This window comes from Aythya ferina (genome assembly GCF_964211825.1).
Source record: "Aythya ferina genome assembly, chromosome: 23".
Lineage (NCBI taxonomy): Eukaryota > Metazoa > Chordata > Aves > Anseriformes > Anatidae > Aythya > Aythya ferina.
The window spans coordinates 5,815,140-5,833,597 of record NC_140321.1 but is presented as its reverse complement, the minus strand read 5'-3'; the positions used below and the strand labels follow the sequence as shown (position 1 = coordinate 5,833,597).

Below are 18,458 nucleotides of genomic sequence, written 5' to 3'. Positions count from 1 at the left end.
GGGGGGGCTTTGGGGTCTCGGGGGGGTTCGAAGGGGGCTCAGGGGCACTTGGGGGGACTCGGGGGGCGTTTGGGGGGGGTCCGGGGGGGGTCTCGGGGTGCCCCCCGGGCCTTCCTCCCCCCCCGCGCACTGCGGAATGGGCTCTCCCACCGCCCCCCCTCCCCACCGTCCCCAAATGGTTTCGCCCCGGCCCGGCTCCGTTTGGCTCCCCCCCCCCCTCCGGGCCCGGCCGCGCGTTCGCTTCCGGGGTCAGAGGTGGCGGCGGGACCGGAAGCGGCTGAGCGCTGGGGGCTGCTTCCGGCGGGGCCTGGCCGCGGGCGGCTGCAGGTACGGGCCGGGGGGGGGCCGGGGGGGGGCAACGGGACCGGGACCGGGACCGGGACCGGGACCGGGACCGGGAAGCGACCGAGGCCGGAGCGGAGCCGCCACCGGTGCCGGTACCGGGCCCTCACCCACAGAACCCGCCGCTGGGGGCCGGGTCCCCGCGCTTGGCCCCCCCCGGTGTGAGCGGGGCCGCTCCGGGACCAGGCCTCACCCCCCCACCCCTTTCAACCACCCCCCGGTACCGGCTCCAGGCCTGGGTCCCCCCCCCCCTCCCCCGGGGCCGTTTCACCCCCGGAGCCCCGCGCTGCTGCTGCTGCCCCCGGACACACACGGGGGGGGGGAGCCCCCCCCCCGGGAGGGGCGATGTAACGAGGGTTGGGGCGCCCTCAGCTACCGGGGGGGGTCGGGGTCGGGGTCTGAGAGCCGGGAGGGGACGGGGCAGAGCCTGGGGGGGCTCCAAATATTCCCGTGAGAGGCCTTTGGCCTTCCTGGGGGGGCCAAACCCTCCGCACCGACCCCCCCCCCTTGAGCTTCAGGACCGGTGAGCTTCCAAAAAACCTTAAATTTCCACGCACGAGCTGGGTTGGAACCCCAAAACCGTTGAATTTTGCTGGTTTCAGGAGCCGGGGACGTCCCCACCCCGTGAGGCAGCCTCGGATCGGGGCCGGGCATCCCTGGAGGTGGGGGGGGGGTGATCCTAAACCGCTCTGAAGTGCCGGGGAGAGGGGGGGGGGGGCTGCCTAAGTGCAAAGCGCTGTCTGAGCGGGGAGGAGGCTGGGGGGGCGGGCGGGAGGCCATCCATTATTCAGCGCCCGCAGATGTCCCGAGCTCCTCTCGCCTTGAGCCGGGCTCACGGTGCCTTATCCGAAGTGACACGGCCTCGCTGGGGCCCGGGGGGGGAGGCTGGTGAAGCCCCGCCGCCTCTCCCCCCCCCCGAGCTGCTCGCACAGAGCCCCGGGGTTGTGTTTTTTATGGGGTCGTTCACTGAGCAGCCCCCTCTGCCCCGCAATGTGCCCGTTTCCCGCAGGTTTGGGCCCAAAAGGGCTTTTTTTTTTCCTGGTTGCAGCCTCCTGGCTCTGAGTGAGGTGTGCTGCAGCCCCCCCTCACCCCGCTCGGGTCCCAAAGGGAGTGGGGCCACCTGAAAATGTGTCAGCCTCGACGCCCCGACTGCCCCCTGAGCAGCTCGGGGGTGAGACCGGGGCAAGCAGTGGCCACCCCGGGGTGTTTGCCACCCCCTGCTCACACTCTGGAGCCCCTGGTTTGGCTCTCCCCACACCCACAGCACGTCCAGGGGGGGTGCTGCAGGGTGGGGGTGTTGGTGGCTGATCCTTCTGCCCCCAAACAGCGCACGGGGAGGGATGGGGCTCTGCTGGTGCGGGGTGTGAGCTGTGCTCTGCCAGGGAGGCCCCTAAAAGCCTAAAAAAAACCTAAAAGCCTAAAAAAACCCTAAAAGCCTAAAAAAACCCTAAAAGTCTAAAAAAACCCTAAAAGCCAGCTGGATTCTTCTCTCCCAGGAGTGCTGTGAGAGAGGCAGCCTCTGGGTGCTGGGGACAAGCGCCTGGAGGGGGGGGGCATCGCGTGCCCCTGCTCCCTTTCTGTGCTCTCAGCACGGATCCGGGTGCGAGGCCTCGCTGCAGCTCCCCCTGTCCCCTCCTGTCCCCCCCCCAGGTGACACCCCGGCCTCGCAGATGCGGCTCCGGCTGCCGTAGGACCCGAGCTGCTTGGGCCGAGGATGAGCAAGCCGCCGGAGCTGCAGCACGACCTGGAACGAAGCCTCCCCGCCATCGCCTCCATCAGCACCTCGCTGTCCCACAGCCAGGCCTTCTCCCCCTACGGTTTTTTCTCCCCGGAGAAGAGGAAAGCCATCTCGGACGTGAGGAGAACCTTCTGCCTCTTCGTCACCTTCGACCTGCTCTTCATCTCCTTGCTCTGGATCATCGAACTGAACGTAAGTGGGGGGGAAAAAAACCGCCTGGAGCTTTTCCTCTCCTCCCGTGCAGCCAGATCCTCACGGCTCCCTCTCCCCGGGCCCGGGCTGAGGCTTTATAAGCTGCAGCCCTGCTCGTTTCCTGCACCCCGGCCCTGTTGTGGCTGCCCAGGGTGGTTAACACCATCCCGGGGTGGGCTTTGTGCTGTCCTGTAACAGATCCGGGGCCCGCAGGGTGGCCGAATTTCTCCCCTGCTCCCCTCCTTCGCCAAGCAGCTGCCGGCTCAGCTTGCTCTGCCCTGCAGGGGTGACGAGGAGGAGGAGGGGGGGGTTGCAAACCTTCCTCTCCCTGCCCAGCTGCTGGGCACGGACAAAAAGGGCTTTGAGCTTTGGTCCCTGCCGCTAATCTCAGCCTCGGGACGCCCGAGGTGCTGCCCTCCTGCCTCAAAGGCGCCGCCGGGGTTTTGTCCTCCCGCCTTGGCTCGCCTGAGGAAACCCAGTTGATTCCCAGTCGATTTTCCTTTCAGCCCCAGCAGGTCAAAGTCGCTCCCGGGGTTGGGGCCGTGCTTTTTTATTCTCTCCCGACCAGTCCCGACCAGTTGGGGCCGCGCAGGGCACTGGGTTTCGGGTTGCAGGCGCTGCTTGTCCTGCGAGATGTAGAGATAGACCCTGCCGCTCCCCGTGCCTGGCCTGCCTTTATCAGCTCCGTGTCCTGCGCTCGCTTAGCGACCTTTATCTCTCTCCTTCTTATCTCCTGTGGTGTCTGCACCTAACAGATCGCTCCAGCCAGCGGCTCCCTCGCCCCGTGGCCGCGGTGCTGAGCCCGCAGGGACCCCCGTGGTGTAGGAACAGCAGCTCGGGGCCGGCATTCCTGCCGTGCCGATGGTGCCCAGCACCCCTGGCGCGGACCCCAGCCCTCCTGCTGCTGTCCTCGGGGCTTTAGGAGCGGTGCTGGCCCCCAAATCAAAACCTGCAGCCCCGGGGAAATGCTCTGGCAGCGCGGTCGTCAGGGTGATGCCGAGCGTAGGTCTCGCAGGTAGCCATTAATGAGTGACTAACTGGTGATATTTGGGCCCCGAGCCGAGATGCTGCATATTTAAGGCTATTAGGAGGGCTGATTTGCCTAGTTATGAAGAGCAATGAGTTTATATCGTGACTAATGCTTTTTTTATCAAATGGTTTCCTTCGCTGCGAGATAAGCTGAGCAAATTGGCCCTCGTTAAATGTCTGCCTCCTGCAAACGGTGCTCTGCGAGCTCGCTGAGACAAAGAGGTGCCGCAAACAATTCTCCTCGTTGGCTCAGGGCAGCGGCGTGCGTTTAATCCTAAAACACCTCTCAGAAACCGTGACCCAAAGCCTTCGCTGGGCCCTTTTTTTTCCCTCCTGGGAGCCTCCTGGGAGGAGGTTTTCAGCAGCAGCTCAGCGAAGCTGCCTGGCACGAGCCCTGTGGCCCCCCAGCAGCTGAAGCAGCCCCCCCCCAGCCCCCAAATATTAAGCACCAGCCTGACCTAGAGGGACCACTTCCCGCCGGCTGCCTCGTCTGTCCTTGGACTGTCTGACAAGAGGGTGCCAGGGCTCCAGGCTGCCAAGAACTGGCCTGAGATCCACCAACTTGTTTCTCGCAGATCATCAAACAGCTGTCAGCGTGCACCGGCGTCCCGGCCAGCTGGGCTGCGTTCAAACCAATAGCCTAAAGGTGAAGCATTTGTTCCAGTTACCTGAGCCATCCGCTTCCTCGTAAACAGCCAGTCCAAGCTCCTGAGAGCAGGATTTATGGTGGCAGAAGCACCGAGGCTGGCGAGCCCCAGATTGTCTCGGGGTGAGGCAAGAGAGCTCTTCTCTGAGCTTTTTTTCCACGCCCGGGTTCGATACCAGCGGCCGTGGCTCGGCCTCTTTCGGATTTCCTCGTGCTTCTGTGCACCCGTGGCCCTCTCCTCCCGCTTCCCCCCGGCCCACGGGCTGGCTTGGGGGAACACTGAGGGGTTTTTTTTGCACAAAGAGGACGATCTGAGCTGAAATCCCACCTCGCAGGAGGGGTGCTGTGAGGGATGCTTTGGGTGTCCGGCTGTGGTCGATGGTGCTGAGCGCTTCCTGGAGCCGTTCACTTGCTCGGGGTTTCCCTTTGTAGAAAGCTCCCCCCCCAGAAGTGTTCCACGTCGCCGTGAGCCGCTCCAGCCCTGGCTCCCCTTGGCGTGAAGCAGAGGCTGAAATGTGCAGCATCCCCCCCGTGCCTGCTGCACAACCCGACCCCGTGCTAACCTCCGGGCACCTCTCGGCCGCCTTCTTCCTATCAGCATTTCCTTATCAGTGCTGTCTCGAGAGCTGTCTCGTTTCCTGTCTCCTCTGCAGACCAAGGATGGCATCGAGAAGAATTTGGAGAGCGAAATCATCGAGTACAATTTTAAGACCTCTTTCTTCGACATATTTGTGAGTGTCCCGGGGATAGCTCGGGGTGGGGCTGGGGGCTGCAGAGCTGGGAGGCTGCAGCCTCCCAGCCCGTCCCGTTGCACCTCTGGCCCCATCTGGGTGGCGAGGCCCTCCTGGGGGCTGCCTGGGGGCTGCGTCCTCCCGGTGCCTGGCACGGGGACGAGGACGCTGGGACGCTGACTCGTCCTGATGGCGTTTTCTTTTAAAAGGTCTTGGCTTTCTTCCGATTTTTTGTGCTGCTGCTGGCCTACGCGGTCGTAAGGCTGCGCCACTGGTGGGTCATAGCGGTAAGAAGGCAGTTCCTGCTTTCCTGTTTTTGGTTTGTGCTCTCTGCCCGGGGCTTGCAGGGATCTCAGGTGGGTGATTTTATTTTCCAGGTCACGACGTTGGTCTCCAGCGCCTTCCTGATTGTGAAGGTCATCCTCTCCGAGGTTGGTTTCCTCGGGCTCACGGGGGGATTGCTTTGTGATTGCTGGCTGCTGCTGTTGGCCGTTTTTGTGTGAACTCCCTGTGGCTTTTGCTTTCTTCCACTCAGCTTCTGACCAAAGGGGCGTTCGGCTATTTGCTTCCTATCGTCTCGTTCGTCATTGCTTGGCTAGAGACCTGGTTCCTGGATTTTAAAGTCCTAACTCAGGAGGCGGAAGAGGAACGATGTGAGTATTTTGCTCTTCTCTGGTAGGAGCTGGCAGATCAGGCTACCAGGCCTGGGGTTTCTGCTGCTTTGGCAGCACCTTGACAGCTAGGACGTTCGTGGAGAAGTGATCTCCAGGCTGGCTGTGACGGTAAGTGCCTGACTCAGTTCTGTGATGGTATACAAGCCCCTTCAGGGGAAGAAAATACCAGATTATAAAAAGCATCTTTTAATTGAGAGGAGAAAACCATGCCAGATTCCCCAATGTCTGGGTACCGAAGCCAGACGTATTGGAAACAGAGCTCACCTCCGCATCACTGAAAATGTTTTGAAACAGTGGGACAAATGCCAGGCAGACTGGGGGACTCTCCAGCTCCCGGTATCTGTCTGCAGATCCGGGCTGGAGACCTTCGGGGAGGAATGCTTCACTGGGAGATACATTACAGGGGTGCAGCGTGGGTTACGGTGTGGGAAATGTGACAGCTTCTAGTCGCTGAGGTCAGACTAAAATGAGACTGAGCTTTTCTGACCTAATGCCGCGCGAATTCCCGCGCGCGGCGGGGCACCTGTCACTTCCAAGGGTGCTTGGAACCGAGCGGGTGCTGGGTTCAGGGTGGTGCAGCTGCCCTCTTACAGCCAAAAGAGCTCGTCCTTCTTCCAGGCTTCTCTGACGAAAGAGGACTGGGAAGTGGCACGTAAACGAAGCGGTATTTGTCGAGCGAGGCTGGGTCAGAAATGCACCCAGTGACTGGAAAACACCAGAGGATGTTTGGGTCTTGCGAGGAGGCTTTAAGATGAAAAATGATCAAGTGTTTCATGCCTCTATTGGATTAGGCTCGGGTTCCAAATTGCTTCCAGGGGAAGCTCTTATTTAATTAGATGCTTAATCGCCTTTGGATTTGACAGGCAAAAGAGCCCATTGATCTCCACGCAGATAAAATGTCTCCAACAAAAGATGAGGCAATAGGAGCTGAAAGGCTCGTGGGCTGGCTGGTGGCAGCGCGAGCCGAGCAGCTGTGGCTGGGAGGCCGTCTGGGGAGGGCTGGGCTGGTGGCTGGGGGGGGACACGGGGCCCCCAACCCAGCCCCTTTGGGGCTGAAGCACGGGGCAGGGTGTGAGACCCCCTCTGGTCCCCAGGGTACCTGGCAGCCCAGGCTGCGGCCGCACGCGGGCCCCTGCTCTACCCCGGAGCCCTTTCGGACGGGCAGTTCTACTCCCCACCGGAGTCCTTCGCAGGTAACGTGTGCTCCTCACCCCTCTCCCCTCCTTTTCTCCCCTCTCCCCTCCTCCTCTCCCAGCTCTGCCTCCTTAGCCCGGCCCTTGGCAGCGCCTCCAAGAGCTGACGCCGCAAATCCGGCCCCTTCTCCTTGCCCCGTGCCCGGGCAGTGCAGCCACGGCCCCGTTGTCTCGGTGCCATCAGTGGCAGGGGGTGGTGCTCAGCCCCACGTGCTTGGCTTCGGCCCCGTGGGAAGCCAGAGAGTTTTGTGGGCTTGGGATTTAATGCTCGTAAGCCACGCTCAAAAAACATCGCCCTGGGGATGAGGGCGTGGGGACAAATCGCCACCAGGAGGTGAGGGGGCAGAGATGACAAGGTGCCACTGCCCTGTGCCACTTCCCTGTGCCTCTGCCCACTGCCCCGTGCCACTGTCACTGCCCTGAGACCCCCCCAGCTCGGCAGGCTGTCTGCTGGAGCAGTTGTCCCGGTGTCTCTGACACCCATTTGGGGAGCAGAGCCACCCCTGGGTGGGGGGCAGGCCCCGGGCTGTGCTGACAGCGGGGATCGGACGCTGTTTGCTCCACGGGAAGGTCAGGGGGAGGTTGTCCACGTGGCATCTTCGTTAGCTGTGTGTTAATTGCGTGCTTCCTCCTAGGGTCGGACAACGAGTCGGACGAGGAAGGTCTGGGGAGGAAGGCGTTGACAGCGCAGGTAACTCGAGCTGGACGCTCCTGTCCCTCCTTCCTGTCCCTCCTTTCACAGCCATTGCCCTGGGGGGGTGATTTTTGGCTCTGCCTCTCCCTCTCCCCCCTGGTCACACCCCAAGAGGGCATCGCCTTGGCCATCCTCACCAAGACCTAGACCACAGGGTGGTCCTGCAGCTCCCTGAGCTCTGCCTGGGCACCAGCCCCTGGGTGCTGCCCTCCCAGAGGTGCTGCTGCTGCTCAGCTCCCACAGGAGGAAGCTCTGAGCACCTCGCAGCCCTCAGCCTGCTGGAAGCCCTCGTGCTGAGGCAGGAGGCTTGCTGCTAGGTGCAGCTGGTGTGTGGATGCGAGCCAGGGCTGGGAGCGTGACTTTGAGCTCCAAAATGAAGCCTTAGTGACCCAAATGAAGAGATTTCTGTCGTGTGGTGGTGGGAGGCTGCCCGCTTCCCTCTGCTAGCCCCGGGGGGTGGGTAGCCAGCCTTGCACGCACGCTTTGGGCTCTCTGCAAGCCCCACGAGTGAAAATATTCCCTTCTCTCCTAGGAGAAAGAGTATGTCCGGCAAGGCAAAGAGGCGATGGAGGTTGTGGACCAAATCCTGGCGCAGGAGGAGAACTGGAAGTTCGAGAAAAACAATGCAAGTGTCCCCCCCCGCCCCGCTGCCCCACAGCAAGCACGGCTGGCTTAGCAAAAAGCGGAGGACAAACGAGGCTTCTGAAACCTCCTTGCGACACGAAAAATTAACAAGCGTTACAATTACCTGATTGAATTAGGAATCTATTCCAGTTCAGTTAAATGTAAAATCCCCTCTTATTTAATTAGACGTTTAATTGCCTTCCCGTTTGACAGGAGAGAGAGCCCGTCACTCCTCCCTCTCGGCGGCGGGCGGGCAGGGGCGGACAACTCACCTTTGGTAGGCAGGAGGAGCAGAAGTGTGCCGTGCCGTGCCCAGGGCCCTGGCACTGCTGGTTTTGCTTTTTCTGGTGTTTTTAGGAGCGTGCTGGAGTCTGGGGAGGCTCTGGATGAGATGAGGTTGCTGTGAGCCAAGAGGGAGCAGGAGCGTGTGGGGCGCAGGCTGCTCCTGCTGGCCCACCCCGAGGCCGTGTGCCTGTCCCCTGCCCAGGACAGGGACCCTGGGGGAGGCAGAGGGTAAAGCAGGGAGCCCTGCCCGTTTCCCCGCCTCACGGGTTTATTCCCTGAGCCACAGCGGGGTTTGCTGGGGTATCTAGAGCTCCTTGCTCTGCCCAAAGCGTGGTGTGGAAGGTGCCCTGTCTCTGCCCCCTAAAACCAACCCCGCTTTCTGCTTGTGGGCTCCTGCCATGGCTGGGGTGAGAGTCCTGCAAACTGCAGTCTCATCTGGTGTTTAAAATTCCCCTGTCAAGTGATCCATTGTTTGATGCCAAACTAGCTGGGCAGATTGTTTTCTTTATCCAAAGGGGGATGGATTTAAATAGACTAATCAGAGTTTAACACAGGGCTAATGATGAAAGGTTATCATCTGTCCATCCCTAACCCCTCCAGGGAGTCTCTTCTCAGATGTAGGTAACAACAGCAGTGCTGGCAAACTAACCCCTTTCTCTTGCACTGGTGCTGGTAGCTTGCTACAAAGAGAATTTGACCTTGAAACGGAGTTTGCAGCCTGGCACGGGCTGGATTCTTTTTCTGTCTCATCACTGCTGCCTCTCTGGATGTTGTTTTGTTTATGGAAATTCGTGCACGGGCATCTGAAATGTGCTGGGTGTCGTTCCTGTCGTGGGGCTGGCTGCCTGGCCTGGCCTGGGGGAACGGGCACGGTTTGGGGTCAGGGATGGTCCCGCGTGGCACAGGAGCGGGCTGGATCCTGCTGCTGCAGCACGGTGCTCAGAGACCAGCAGGCTTTAGCTCGGGTAGAAGCAGTTAATTTTATTTTGCCAGCAGAAATGTAACTTCCTTGTTTCTTGCGCAGGACTTCGGTGACGTTGTTTACACTTTTGAAATACCTTTCCACGGCAAGACCTTTATCTTAAAGGTAAGAACCTTCCCGTATCACTCAGCCTGCGTGGCACAGGCAAAAAGCCTGCTCTGCTTGGCATCGCAGCTCAGCTTTCACGCTCTCTCCTGGCCCTGGCAGGACAGGTCAGGCTGCAGAGCACTCTTTGAGACAGATGAACTGCTCTGCGCGCTCTAGGGAATCTCTCCAGGAAAACCCCTTGGCTGGCAGACAAACTCCCCGGCAAATAATGCCGGGCCCCAGTCTCCGCTGGTAGAAGTGGGAGCAGGTGACTGCGAGACTCGCTTCCAACCCCAGCATCTAGGACTAATCTGACCAAGGAGGCTAATTGCAACTAATTGCCAGCAAGACCAGGGCTGAGCGTGCGTCTGCTGCTGCCTGGCATCGAGCAGAGCCGCGCGGAAGTGCCGTGCTCCGTGCCCTCTCGCTGGAGTGGCTTGGCTGTAAACCACGCTTTAATGAAGCATCGGTGCTGCGGTGGCTTTTCTTTGTTCCAGTGCATATGTTGCCTTGCTGGCAGGAGCCGCCGGCCGAGCGGCTCTGTGTGCACGAGGAAAAGCTGCACGGGCTCTGCGGCGCTCACCATTTGCCTCTGAAGATCCCCCCCCCAGTCCCACAGGGACGCGGGGAAAGGACTGTTGTCCGTGCTAGAGCTCGGAGCAGCTTTTTGGGGACTTTTTGATGCGATCGCACCTGCAGCAGAATCGCTGCTGAGGCAGGGTGAGGGTGGAGGAGCTGGCCCGGGTCAGCCCCGAGGTCCGTGTGTGGCACAGACAGATACTTGCCCTCCCGCAGACCCCAGCAGGCAGCAGCTCAGCGACTGCAGTTCCCCGGGGTCTGATCCGTCCTCTGTCTCCTCGTGTGCCCTGCAGGCCCCTGGGAACGAGAGCGCTGCGGCAGCGGGGTCACAGCCTCAGCTCTGCAGCCTCGCCGCTGCCCTGCTGCTCGCTCCCTGTTGTTCTTTGTGATCTGCCCCCTGTTCCTCAGAAATCATCTTACCCGGGGGGAGCGGGGGACTGGCTAACTGCTCTGGCTCCGTGTCCTCAGGCTTTCCTGCAGTGCTCTGCTGAAACAGTTTACCAGGAGGTTATTCTCCAGCCCGAGAAGATGATCCTGTGGAACAGAACAGTGGCAGCTTGCCAGGTGAGCGTGCCGGACAAAGATGGCTTAATCACAGGAGCTCCTTGGAGCGGAGAGCTGGAGCTTCCCAGCCCCGCACCGGCTGTCGGCGCTGCCCAGGCCCTACTGGAGCTTAGCTGGATCAGAGTCGCTGAGGCGTTAAATCTCCGCTGCTCATCCGTACGATCCGAATGCTCTGCGGCAGCCAGCTGCGTGGCGCTGCCCGTCCAAAAGCCCACGAGGTGGGCAGGGAGCTGGGCCAGCGGCCGAGCCAAGCCGGCTTCTGCTCGCCGCGGCGGTGATCCGAAGGCAACGCCTGTGCCCCCTCCCCAAAGGGGCAGAGGGGCAGCCCCGGGCCAGCAGAGGAACCTCTGCGTGTGCTGCCAACCAGCTCGGCCCCAGCCCCGAGCCTCCCATCAGCTGCCAAAGGCGCTGGCTTCGAGTCCCGGTGCTGTTCTGAGGAGGGGCCGCATCGCCCAGCTGTTGGCACCTGCAGGCGCAATCTGAGGAAATCCTTTTTTTTTTTTTTTTTTTTTTCTTTTTTCTTCTTCCAGATCTTGCAGCGGGTTGAAGACAACACGATCGTTTCGTACGACGTAGCAGCTGGGGCCGCAGGCGGTGTCGTTTCCCCCAGGTCAGTTTGTCCTGCTGTCTGCGCTGTGCTCAGCCCCCCCCCCCCCAAAACACCTTCCTGAGATACAGAGGGAAGCTTCCGACCGTGGCGAGAGCGCTCGGCTCCAGCCCTGTCCCTGTGTGCTGGCTGGGAGCTCCTTGGCATCCCCAGAGCAGGGCTGGGTTCTGCTCCCAAAGGCAGGGAGCCCCTGAAGTCTCCTCCAGCCGTTTCTGGCAGGAGGCTCAGAGCCCAGATCTGTCCCAGGCAGGCAGTCAGCCTGTCTCCCTGCGAACGGTGCTGGCCGTGCCGTGTCCATATGCTGCCGTCCCTTTGCCACAGCCTTTCCCGGCAGTCCCAGGGCTGGGATCTGCTCCCCTCCGAGCCCCCTGCGCATCCCAAAACCGTCTCTGCCCTTCCTTTGCGCAGGGATTTCGTGAACGTGCGTCGGATCGAGAGAAGAAGAGACAGGTACATTTCCTCAGGGATGTCAACCACGCACAGCCTGAAGCCCCCGCTCTCCAAGTATGTCAGGTGAGAGGCAGATCCTGTTATCTGAGCTGCTCTCTGACACACGCGCCTCGCTTAAGCTTAGGGCAAAGAGCCACTTAAATGAAAACCCTGCTGTCTTTCTGGCACCGCTTTCAGGAAACTAATCTATTTGTGGAACTGAACCTTGCTTCCCTTGTTCTTCTGCCTTTGTTCAAGAAACTCTCCGTGCTGCCGAGCGCTGCTCGGGCGTTTCCCAGCTCTCTGCTCCCTCCGCTCTGGGGAGTGGAGGTGCCGACCAGTACGAGCACAAACCCCAACCCGCCCCGCATCCTGTTTACGTAACACTTAATTCCCAAACAGGGCCAGCTGCCACTTCTGAGGGGCAGTAAACAGCTGACCGTGCCTTTCCTTCAGCCTCTCGGATGCCTTTTGCTGCTCGTAAGCCGGCTGCTTACAGATTTTAGAGGCTGCAGGCGCCGAGAGGTGGTCCCGTGGGTGAGCCGAGCTGCGTCGGGATGGACGGGCTCCCAGGGTGTCAGCGGCTCTCTGGCCTCTCCCCTTCCGAAGGGAAGGTTTCGCACGGCCGGGGCTGGATCTCAGCGGGGCTGCTCTCATCAAACAAGGACTCCTTGTTACTGCCTGCGCCTGTGCCTGGGGCCCAGCTGTGCCACTTCACGCGCTGACTTTGTTTTTCCTAATAATCTGGTTAAAGTAATTGACATTTTAACTCAGAGCCGTTATAGCTGCCTCAGTCTATTTAAGAGCCGGGGATCTTCAGGGCCTAGAAAAATCTTTTAACGAATGCGCGCAGCAAAAATAGCGTGTGTTCCTGAGCAGAGAAGGGAAATCTGGATCTGGGCTGTGTGTGTAAGCACGGCTCTCCTCGCTGAGACGCTCAGATGGTGCGAGGAAGGATCTGGGGGCTGTAGTGACAAGGCTGTCTGCGCTGAGCCTGTCCTGCCCCAGCACGGTCTCCCCGAGTGCTCGGCTTCCCTGGGACCTGCTCGTTGGCTCCCATTTCTGCCGGGTCTGTGCCTCTGAAACCTCCCCGCGGCGCGGTGCCGGCGTCGGCGGGGCTGGCACGGTTCGGAGGCAGAGGCTGCTCCTCAGCCTGCAGCCCTGCAGCAGCCCTGGCACCGCTGCTGCCAAGGCACCTGTGGGAAACCTGCCTCGTGGTGTTTGCTCGGGAGCCTGCAGCCAAGCCGGAGCCCTTCCCGGGCACTCTGCACATCTGCTCCCACCCCGCGGGGCTCCCCCTCCTCGCCGCCAGGCCAGGGTTGTGCCGCAGCAGGAGCCAGGGTCGGTGCCACGCACCCGGCGTGCCAGGGAGAGCAGCTCCTCAGCCTCCCCCAGCCTGACTCGGTGCTGCTGTCCTTGTTTCCCTGCAGGGGTGAGAACGGGCCGGGTGGATTCATCGTGCTGAAGTGCCCCAGCAACCCCAGGGTCTGCACTTTCGTCTGGATTCTGAACACGGACCTGAAGGTAAAGCCAAACTCTTTGCTGACGGGCGAGCGCCGTGGCTGTGTTCCCTCCCCAGCAGGGACACCAGCACCTTCAGGAGCCCCTTCAGCAGCCCCTGCACGCTGCAGGACGCCTGCTGGGGACCCTGCAGGGGCTGCTGTGCTGCTGCAAGCCTCTCCTGGGTGCAGATTCAGCTGCCTCACCAAGGGCTGCCCTAAGGGGACCTGAGTTTTGCAGGCAGAGGCTGTGCACCCTCTTTTCTCCCTGAATTTCCCCCGGTGTAGGGCTGGGAAACCCTTCCTTACCCAGCTGAGATCTCGACTTCGGGTTTTACCTCTCCGTGAAGAGGTGATTTTATCCTTAGGGGACAGAAATAGTTGGGCACATCAAGTGCTGGCTGCCTGCTGCTCCCCGGACCCCGCTGAAGGGCTGAATCACTCTCTGCTGCGTGCCCTGCTCCCAAAATCTCAGCACAAACACAGACCTGGGGGCTGTGCCCGCATGAAGGGAGTGGTGCTTGGGCCCTAGGCCGTGCCCCAGCTCCGGAGCTCTTTTTGGGGAGCCCTCACTGGTGGCCCAGACAAAGGCAGCGTGCAGGGAGCGGGGCTGGGTGCATCGGGGGGGGGGGAGCTGCTCTGTTTTCTTCCTCCGCTGCTGAATCGAGCCGAGGTTGACGTGGAAACGGCGCTGCAGCAGCGAGCACAAAGGCTCCATTCATCAGCGCTCTGCTGCAAAGCTGCGGCCCCCTCCCCTCCCACGGCCCTCCCTTCCCACCAAGCAGCTCAGGCGCCCTGCTCCTGCCGAAATTCTCTGCCAGGGCTCTGCAGAAGCTCTCCCCTTCGGCAGCTCCTCGCCTGGGAAGCGACGGCGGGGACGAGCCCAGCGCCGCCCGCACCCCAACCCCGCTGCCCCCCGGTGCTGTTTGGCACGGGGCCGGGGCCGGAGGTGTTTTTCCATCACTGATCTGGCTCCCGTGCCTCTTCTTCCCCTCTGCAAGGGGTTGATTTGGGGAAAAACGGCCCCGTTGGGTGTGCAAGATGGGGCTGGGCAAGGAGAGAGCCGTTCCCAAGCCGGGGAGCCCTCGCCCAGTGCCTGCCTGCTGCTGGAAGAGGCCGTGCCGGCCGAGTTCTTAATTCACGGCCCCTCGACTGCTTCCACCACCTTCCTGAAGGGCTCTGCTGCTGCCCAGACCCCTCGGCCTGTGCTGCCTTGGTATTTCCTTCGGCCCCGGCGCAGTATTTATAGCTCATGGCTCATCCCTTCCTGCAGCGAAGGGCAAGGGTTGCGCACGTGTGTGTGTTTGTGGCAGGGCTGAAACGGGCCCCGAGCTCGCAGGGGGCTGCAGGGGGCTGCAGGGGGCTGCAGGAAGCCCCCCCGTGTGCACCACATCCCCGGGGCTCCTCCTGCTCCCATCCCGTGCCCTGGGCAGGGGCCGTGCCCCCCCTTCTCCGTCCCTGCCAGCCCCAGCGGCGCTCCCAGCCCTGCTGCTGCTGCTGCCTGCCCCCGCAGAGCCCGGCCTTGCTTTTTTTTTTTTTTTTTTTTTTTTTTTTTTTTTTTGTGCATCTCACATCACGGAGCAGGGGCCGAGGCGGCTGGGGTTGAGTCGTGCCGGGGCTTTTTTAGACAACTCAAACCTCGTTTCAGTGCCTCCCCCGGAGAAAACTCCTTGAGAGCAGCAGCAGCTCCCCGCTGCGGCACCGGGTTCAGGGAGCAAAACCCGGGCAGCCCCGAGCAGGAGCTCGGGGTGGGTTTGGGGAGGATTTCACCTCCCTGGGGGGGCCGTTTTGCCCGTGCTGCTGCTGTTCTCCCTGATGTGCTGTTCCTTTTCCTTTCCTCGCAGGGTCGCCTGCCCCGGTACCTCATCCACCAGAGCCTGGCGGCCACCATGTTCGAGTTTGCCTTCCACCTCCGCCAGCGGGTCAGCGAGCTGTCCGGCAAGCCCTGAGCACCACAACACAGCCTGGGGGGGGTCTTCGGGCAGGGGGGGCTGCCCCACACTGACCTCGTCAAGGGCTCGGCTCCTTCCCTGCTGAGCAGAGCCCTGAAACCCCCCCTGGCATGTGCCAAACCCCTGTCCCCCTCTCTCCATGTGGCCGGGCTCAGCACTGCTCCGAGTCCAGCCTTGCCCCCCCTCCCCACACAAGGGGTCTGGGGGCTCGTTGGGACCCCCCCAGGTTCCCCTCCTGGTACCCTGGGGTAAGGGGAAGGGAGGGGAAAGCTGCTGGGGGGGGTGAGGACACGTCTGTCCCCGTCACTGTCCCGACACAGCCACCTTCCAGGCTGTGCCCTTCGCACACGGGGACAAAACGCAGCCCCCCCATGGCCTTCACCCCTTGGGGGGGGGGGGGGACGGGCATACTGTTGGTTGGGGACATTTTGGGACCCCCGGGGCTGTCCCGTGGTGCTGCCCCGCTTCTCTGGGGTCCCGCCTGAGCTCGTGTTTCCCCCCCACATCCCGTAGCTCTGCAGGGAACGAACGTTTCTGAGATTTTTCATCCTTCCTGGGTGTGTGTGTGGAGGGGGGGGGGGGATGCGGGGGCGAACGCGGCTCCCTTCTACCTGTGCTGGGCTATAAAGGGAAGCTGCAACGAGCCGCCCGCACGCGGGGGCACGCGCCGGCAGCGCTGCGGCACGGGGGCGAGCGCCCACGGCAGCCCCCACGTGGGCAGAACCACGGGGGGCTCTGCCCCCTTCCCACCCCCCCCCTTTCTCCTCCACGGCACCGTCCTGGGGTCCTTGGGGGGTCCCTGGGGTCTCGTGGCCCCTTCCCGTGCCGGGGGGGGGGGGGGCCCGGCAGCTGTGGAAATAAAGAGCCTTGCACTATTTGCAGCCCGCTGCCTTCCACGTGCCCTTTGTAACCCGAGCGAAGAAAAGCAGGGACCAGCGCCTGGTGGGGTGGAGGGGGGGGCAACAGACCCAAGCTGCACCCCCCCAGGCTCAAAGGATCAACCCCGGCTGCTGGCTGTGGGGTCACCGTCCCCTGTTGTGCTCCAGGGGTCGGGGACAGAGCCCGGTGTCCCCATGGCCCGGCCAGGCGAGCTCAGCCCCGCTGGCACCCTGCGAGCACCCGTCTGTCCGCAGCCCCCATCTGTCGGCCCTACAAATAGCCCGCCGGGGGGGCCCCCGTGGCCAGCACCCCGCTGCCAGCTCGCAGTGGGGGGGACACGCACGGGGATGGGACCTCGGCGGCCCTTCGAGGGCAGCAATGGGGCCGGCACCGCCATGGGATGGGTGCTGTGGGGTGGTGTGGGGTGGTGTGGGGTGGCACGGCCACGGTACGGGCAGCAGCCCCCCCAAAAAGCCACTGCCACCCCTCGGCTCCCTCTTTTTTTGCTGGTCCCGGGGGCCGGTGCCAGCGCCACAGCGGGCAGGGAAAGGCCAAGCGTGCCCTGGGCTGAGGCCAGGGGGGGGCCTCACGGTGCCAGGGAGGGGGGGGGCTGTCCCCACGTGTCCCCACACCCCACAGGGACACAACCCAGGGCGGGGGCTGCCACGGCGGGGGCTGACCCTACAGGAGCGACCCCGGGCGCACGGGGCTGAGCGTGGCTGGATGCACACGAGGTGACGCATGTGTCCCCAGTGCCACCCCCCTGGAGAGCTGGGGGGGGGCTCTTGGCACCCTGTGGTCCCCGCGGTGCCAGTGACACGTCCCAAAATAGCCTCCCGGGGGCCATATAAGCGGGGCCGGCAGGCACGGGGCAGCAGAAGCCGGATCCTGGGGCGCGTTGTAGTTGCCCCCCGGGGGTGTCGCGGGGATGTGGGGGCCCAGCACGGTGGTGCGCAGCGGGGGGCTGCTGTCGGGCGCCCGCCTGGGTTGTAGGGTGAAGGAGGAGGACGTGGGGCGCCGCGAGACCTTCAGCGCCGAGTGGCTGGACCTGGAGCTCAGCACCCGGCCCGAGGAGGGGTGAGCGGCACCCACGGGCTGTGGGGGGGGGTCCAGGAGGGATTGGGGGGGGGTCCCCATAGGGTTGCCAAGGGCTCTGAGGGTCTTTGGGGGAGCCAGGGAGGTGGGGGGTGTCCAAGGGTCCCTGTGGGATTCAGAGGGTGTTGGGGATTCCTGTGGGGAGAGGGGGGTCCCTGTGGGGTTGGGGGAGGCTGCGCGGCCACACGGGGAGGTGGGGGGCTCCGGGGGTCCCTGTGGGGTGGGGGAGGTTGTTGGAGGGGGGGGGGGCGTGTGGGACAGGGGGGGCTCCGGGTGCTGCAGTGCGGGTTGTAGGGTCCCGGGGGGGGTTCCCATGGGGTTGGGCAGGACCTGGGGGCGCAGGTGGGGGTCTCCAGGGGTCCCCATGGGGTTGGAGATGCCATGGGTGGGGGGGGGGGGTCACCAAAGTACCCGCGGGGACTTGGAGCTCTCCACGCATCCCCATGCCCCTGGGTGGTCCCAAGGGGGGGCTCAGGATGGTTTTGGGGGGCTGGGGAGGGGAAGGGGAGCGAGAGGGGATGCCCACGGGGTGGGGGAGCGACGGGGACCCCCCCCTAACGAGCGCCTCGTGCCCAGGTGGTGCCGGCGGGAGGCGGACGAGCGGCGCCGCGAGACGCTGGAGCAGCGCGGGGAGACGCGGGTGCTGGAGCAGCGCTCGCCCTGGGGGGTGCTGCGTTTCGGGGTCCTGGGGCAACCTCTGGCCCAGCACCTCCTGCCCTACGCCCGCACCCTGCCCCTGCCCCTTTTCGCCCCCCCGGACCTCCGCGGCGCCAAGGCCGGCGTCCCCCGCACCCTGTCCCGTTCCCTCTCCCACGAGGCCCAGAGGGGCTGAAGGCGACGGCGGCCGTGGGTGGGGGGCTCAGGGTTGAGGGTGGGGGGGGCGACGGTGGCGGCGGCGGGGTCCTGAGGCTCTCCGTGCACGCCGCGGCCCCCGGGGGGAGGAGGAAGAGGAGGAGGGTGGGGGGACGTGGGGGTGGGCGCCCACCCACCCCGCGGAGGGTGGCGGTGGCCGGTGGGGACGGGGTGGCCGCGGCTCGGGGTGGCGCCGGGCGCGGGGGCGACTCGGTTTCCCTGGCAGGAGGAGGGGGTGTGAGGATGGGGAGCGCTGAGCCCCCCCCCCCCCCGAACCCCAACCCCAACCCCAAGCCTTCAGAGGGGCTGGGGGGGGGGCGCGGTGGGGGTTTTTGTGTGGTTTTGTACCAATTTGACGTTCTTTGTACTGCAATAAAGTGTCCGGCCTGGGCCTGCAGCTCCAGCAGCAGTGGTTTGTTTTTTTTTTTTTTTGGGGGGGTGGGAGAATACCAGGACCTGCCCCCCCCCCCCCCAGACCTATCTCAGCTCCCCCCCATCTGCCCTCCACCCCTGGACCCAAGAGAGGGACCCTTGAGGGGGGGGGGGAAATTGGGGAAACTGAGGCACGGCCCATTGGAGGCTAGGAAGGATGGGGGGGGGGGCAGATCCCTGCTTATATAACTGCCCCCCCCCCCTTTTGCCAGCCCAGCCCCTGGCAGGGTCCAGGACGACCTCGGTGCCAGTGCCCAGATTAGCTGTTCCCTCCCGGCTGGATCCCGCTGTCCCTGGGCCACCGCCAGCCCCTGTCCCATCCCCGTCCCCATCCCTGTCCCCATCCCCATTCC

General features: G+C 63.3%; 2 protein-coding genes across 2 annotated transcripts; both read left to right on the top strand.

The window, feature by feature from the left end:
- Positions 1-238: 238 nt before the first annotated feature.
- Positions 239-15,743, top strand: STARD3 (StAR related lipid transfer domain containing 3). The gene is made up of 15 exons (XM_084496744.1): positions 239-327; positions 1,993-2,272; positions 4,601-4,678; positions 4,888-4,965; positions 5,056-5,109; positions 5,214-5,331; positions 6,447-6,545; positions 7,181-7,236; positions 7,772-7,864; positions 9,173-9,235; positions 10,265-10,360; positions 10,891-10,970; positions 11,376-11,480; positions 12,827-12,920; positions 14,740-15,743. The coding sequence occupies exons 2-15, from the start codon at positions 2,057-2,059 to the stop codon at positions 14,842-14,844; spliced, it is 1,335 nt and encodes a 444-aa protein (XP_084352870.1). The 5' UTR covers positions 239-327; positions 1,993-2,056; the 3' UTR covers positions 14,845-15,743.
- An 870-nt stretch (positions 15,744-16,613) lies between these two features.
- On the top strand, positions 16,614-18,076 carry TCAP (titin-cap). Its single transcript, XM_084496748.1, has 2 exons — positions 16,614-16,803; positions 17,398-18,076. Exons 1-2 carry the CDS (start codon positions 16,655-16,657, stop codon positions 17,651-17,653), a joined length of 405 nt encoding a protein of 134 aa, XP_084352874.1. The 5' UTR covers positions 16,614-16,654; the 3' UTR covers positions 17,654-18,076.
- The last annotated feature ends 382 nt before the right edge of the window (positions 18,077-18,458 follow it).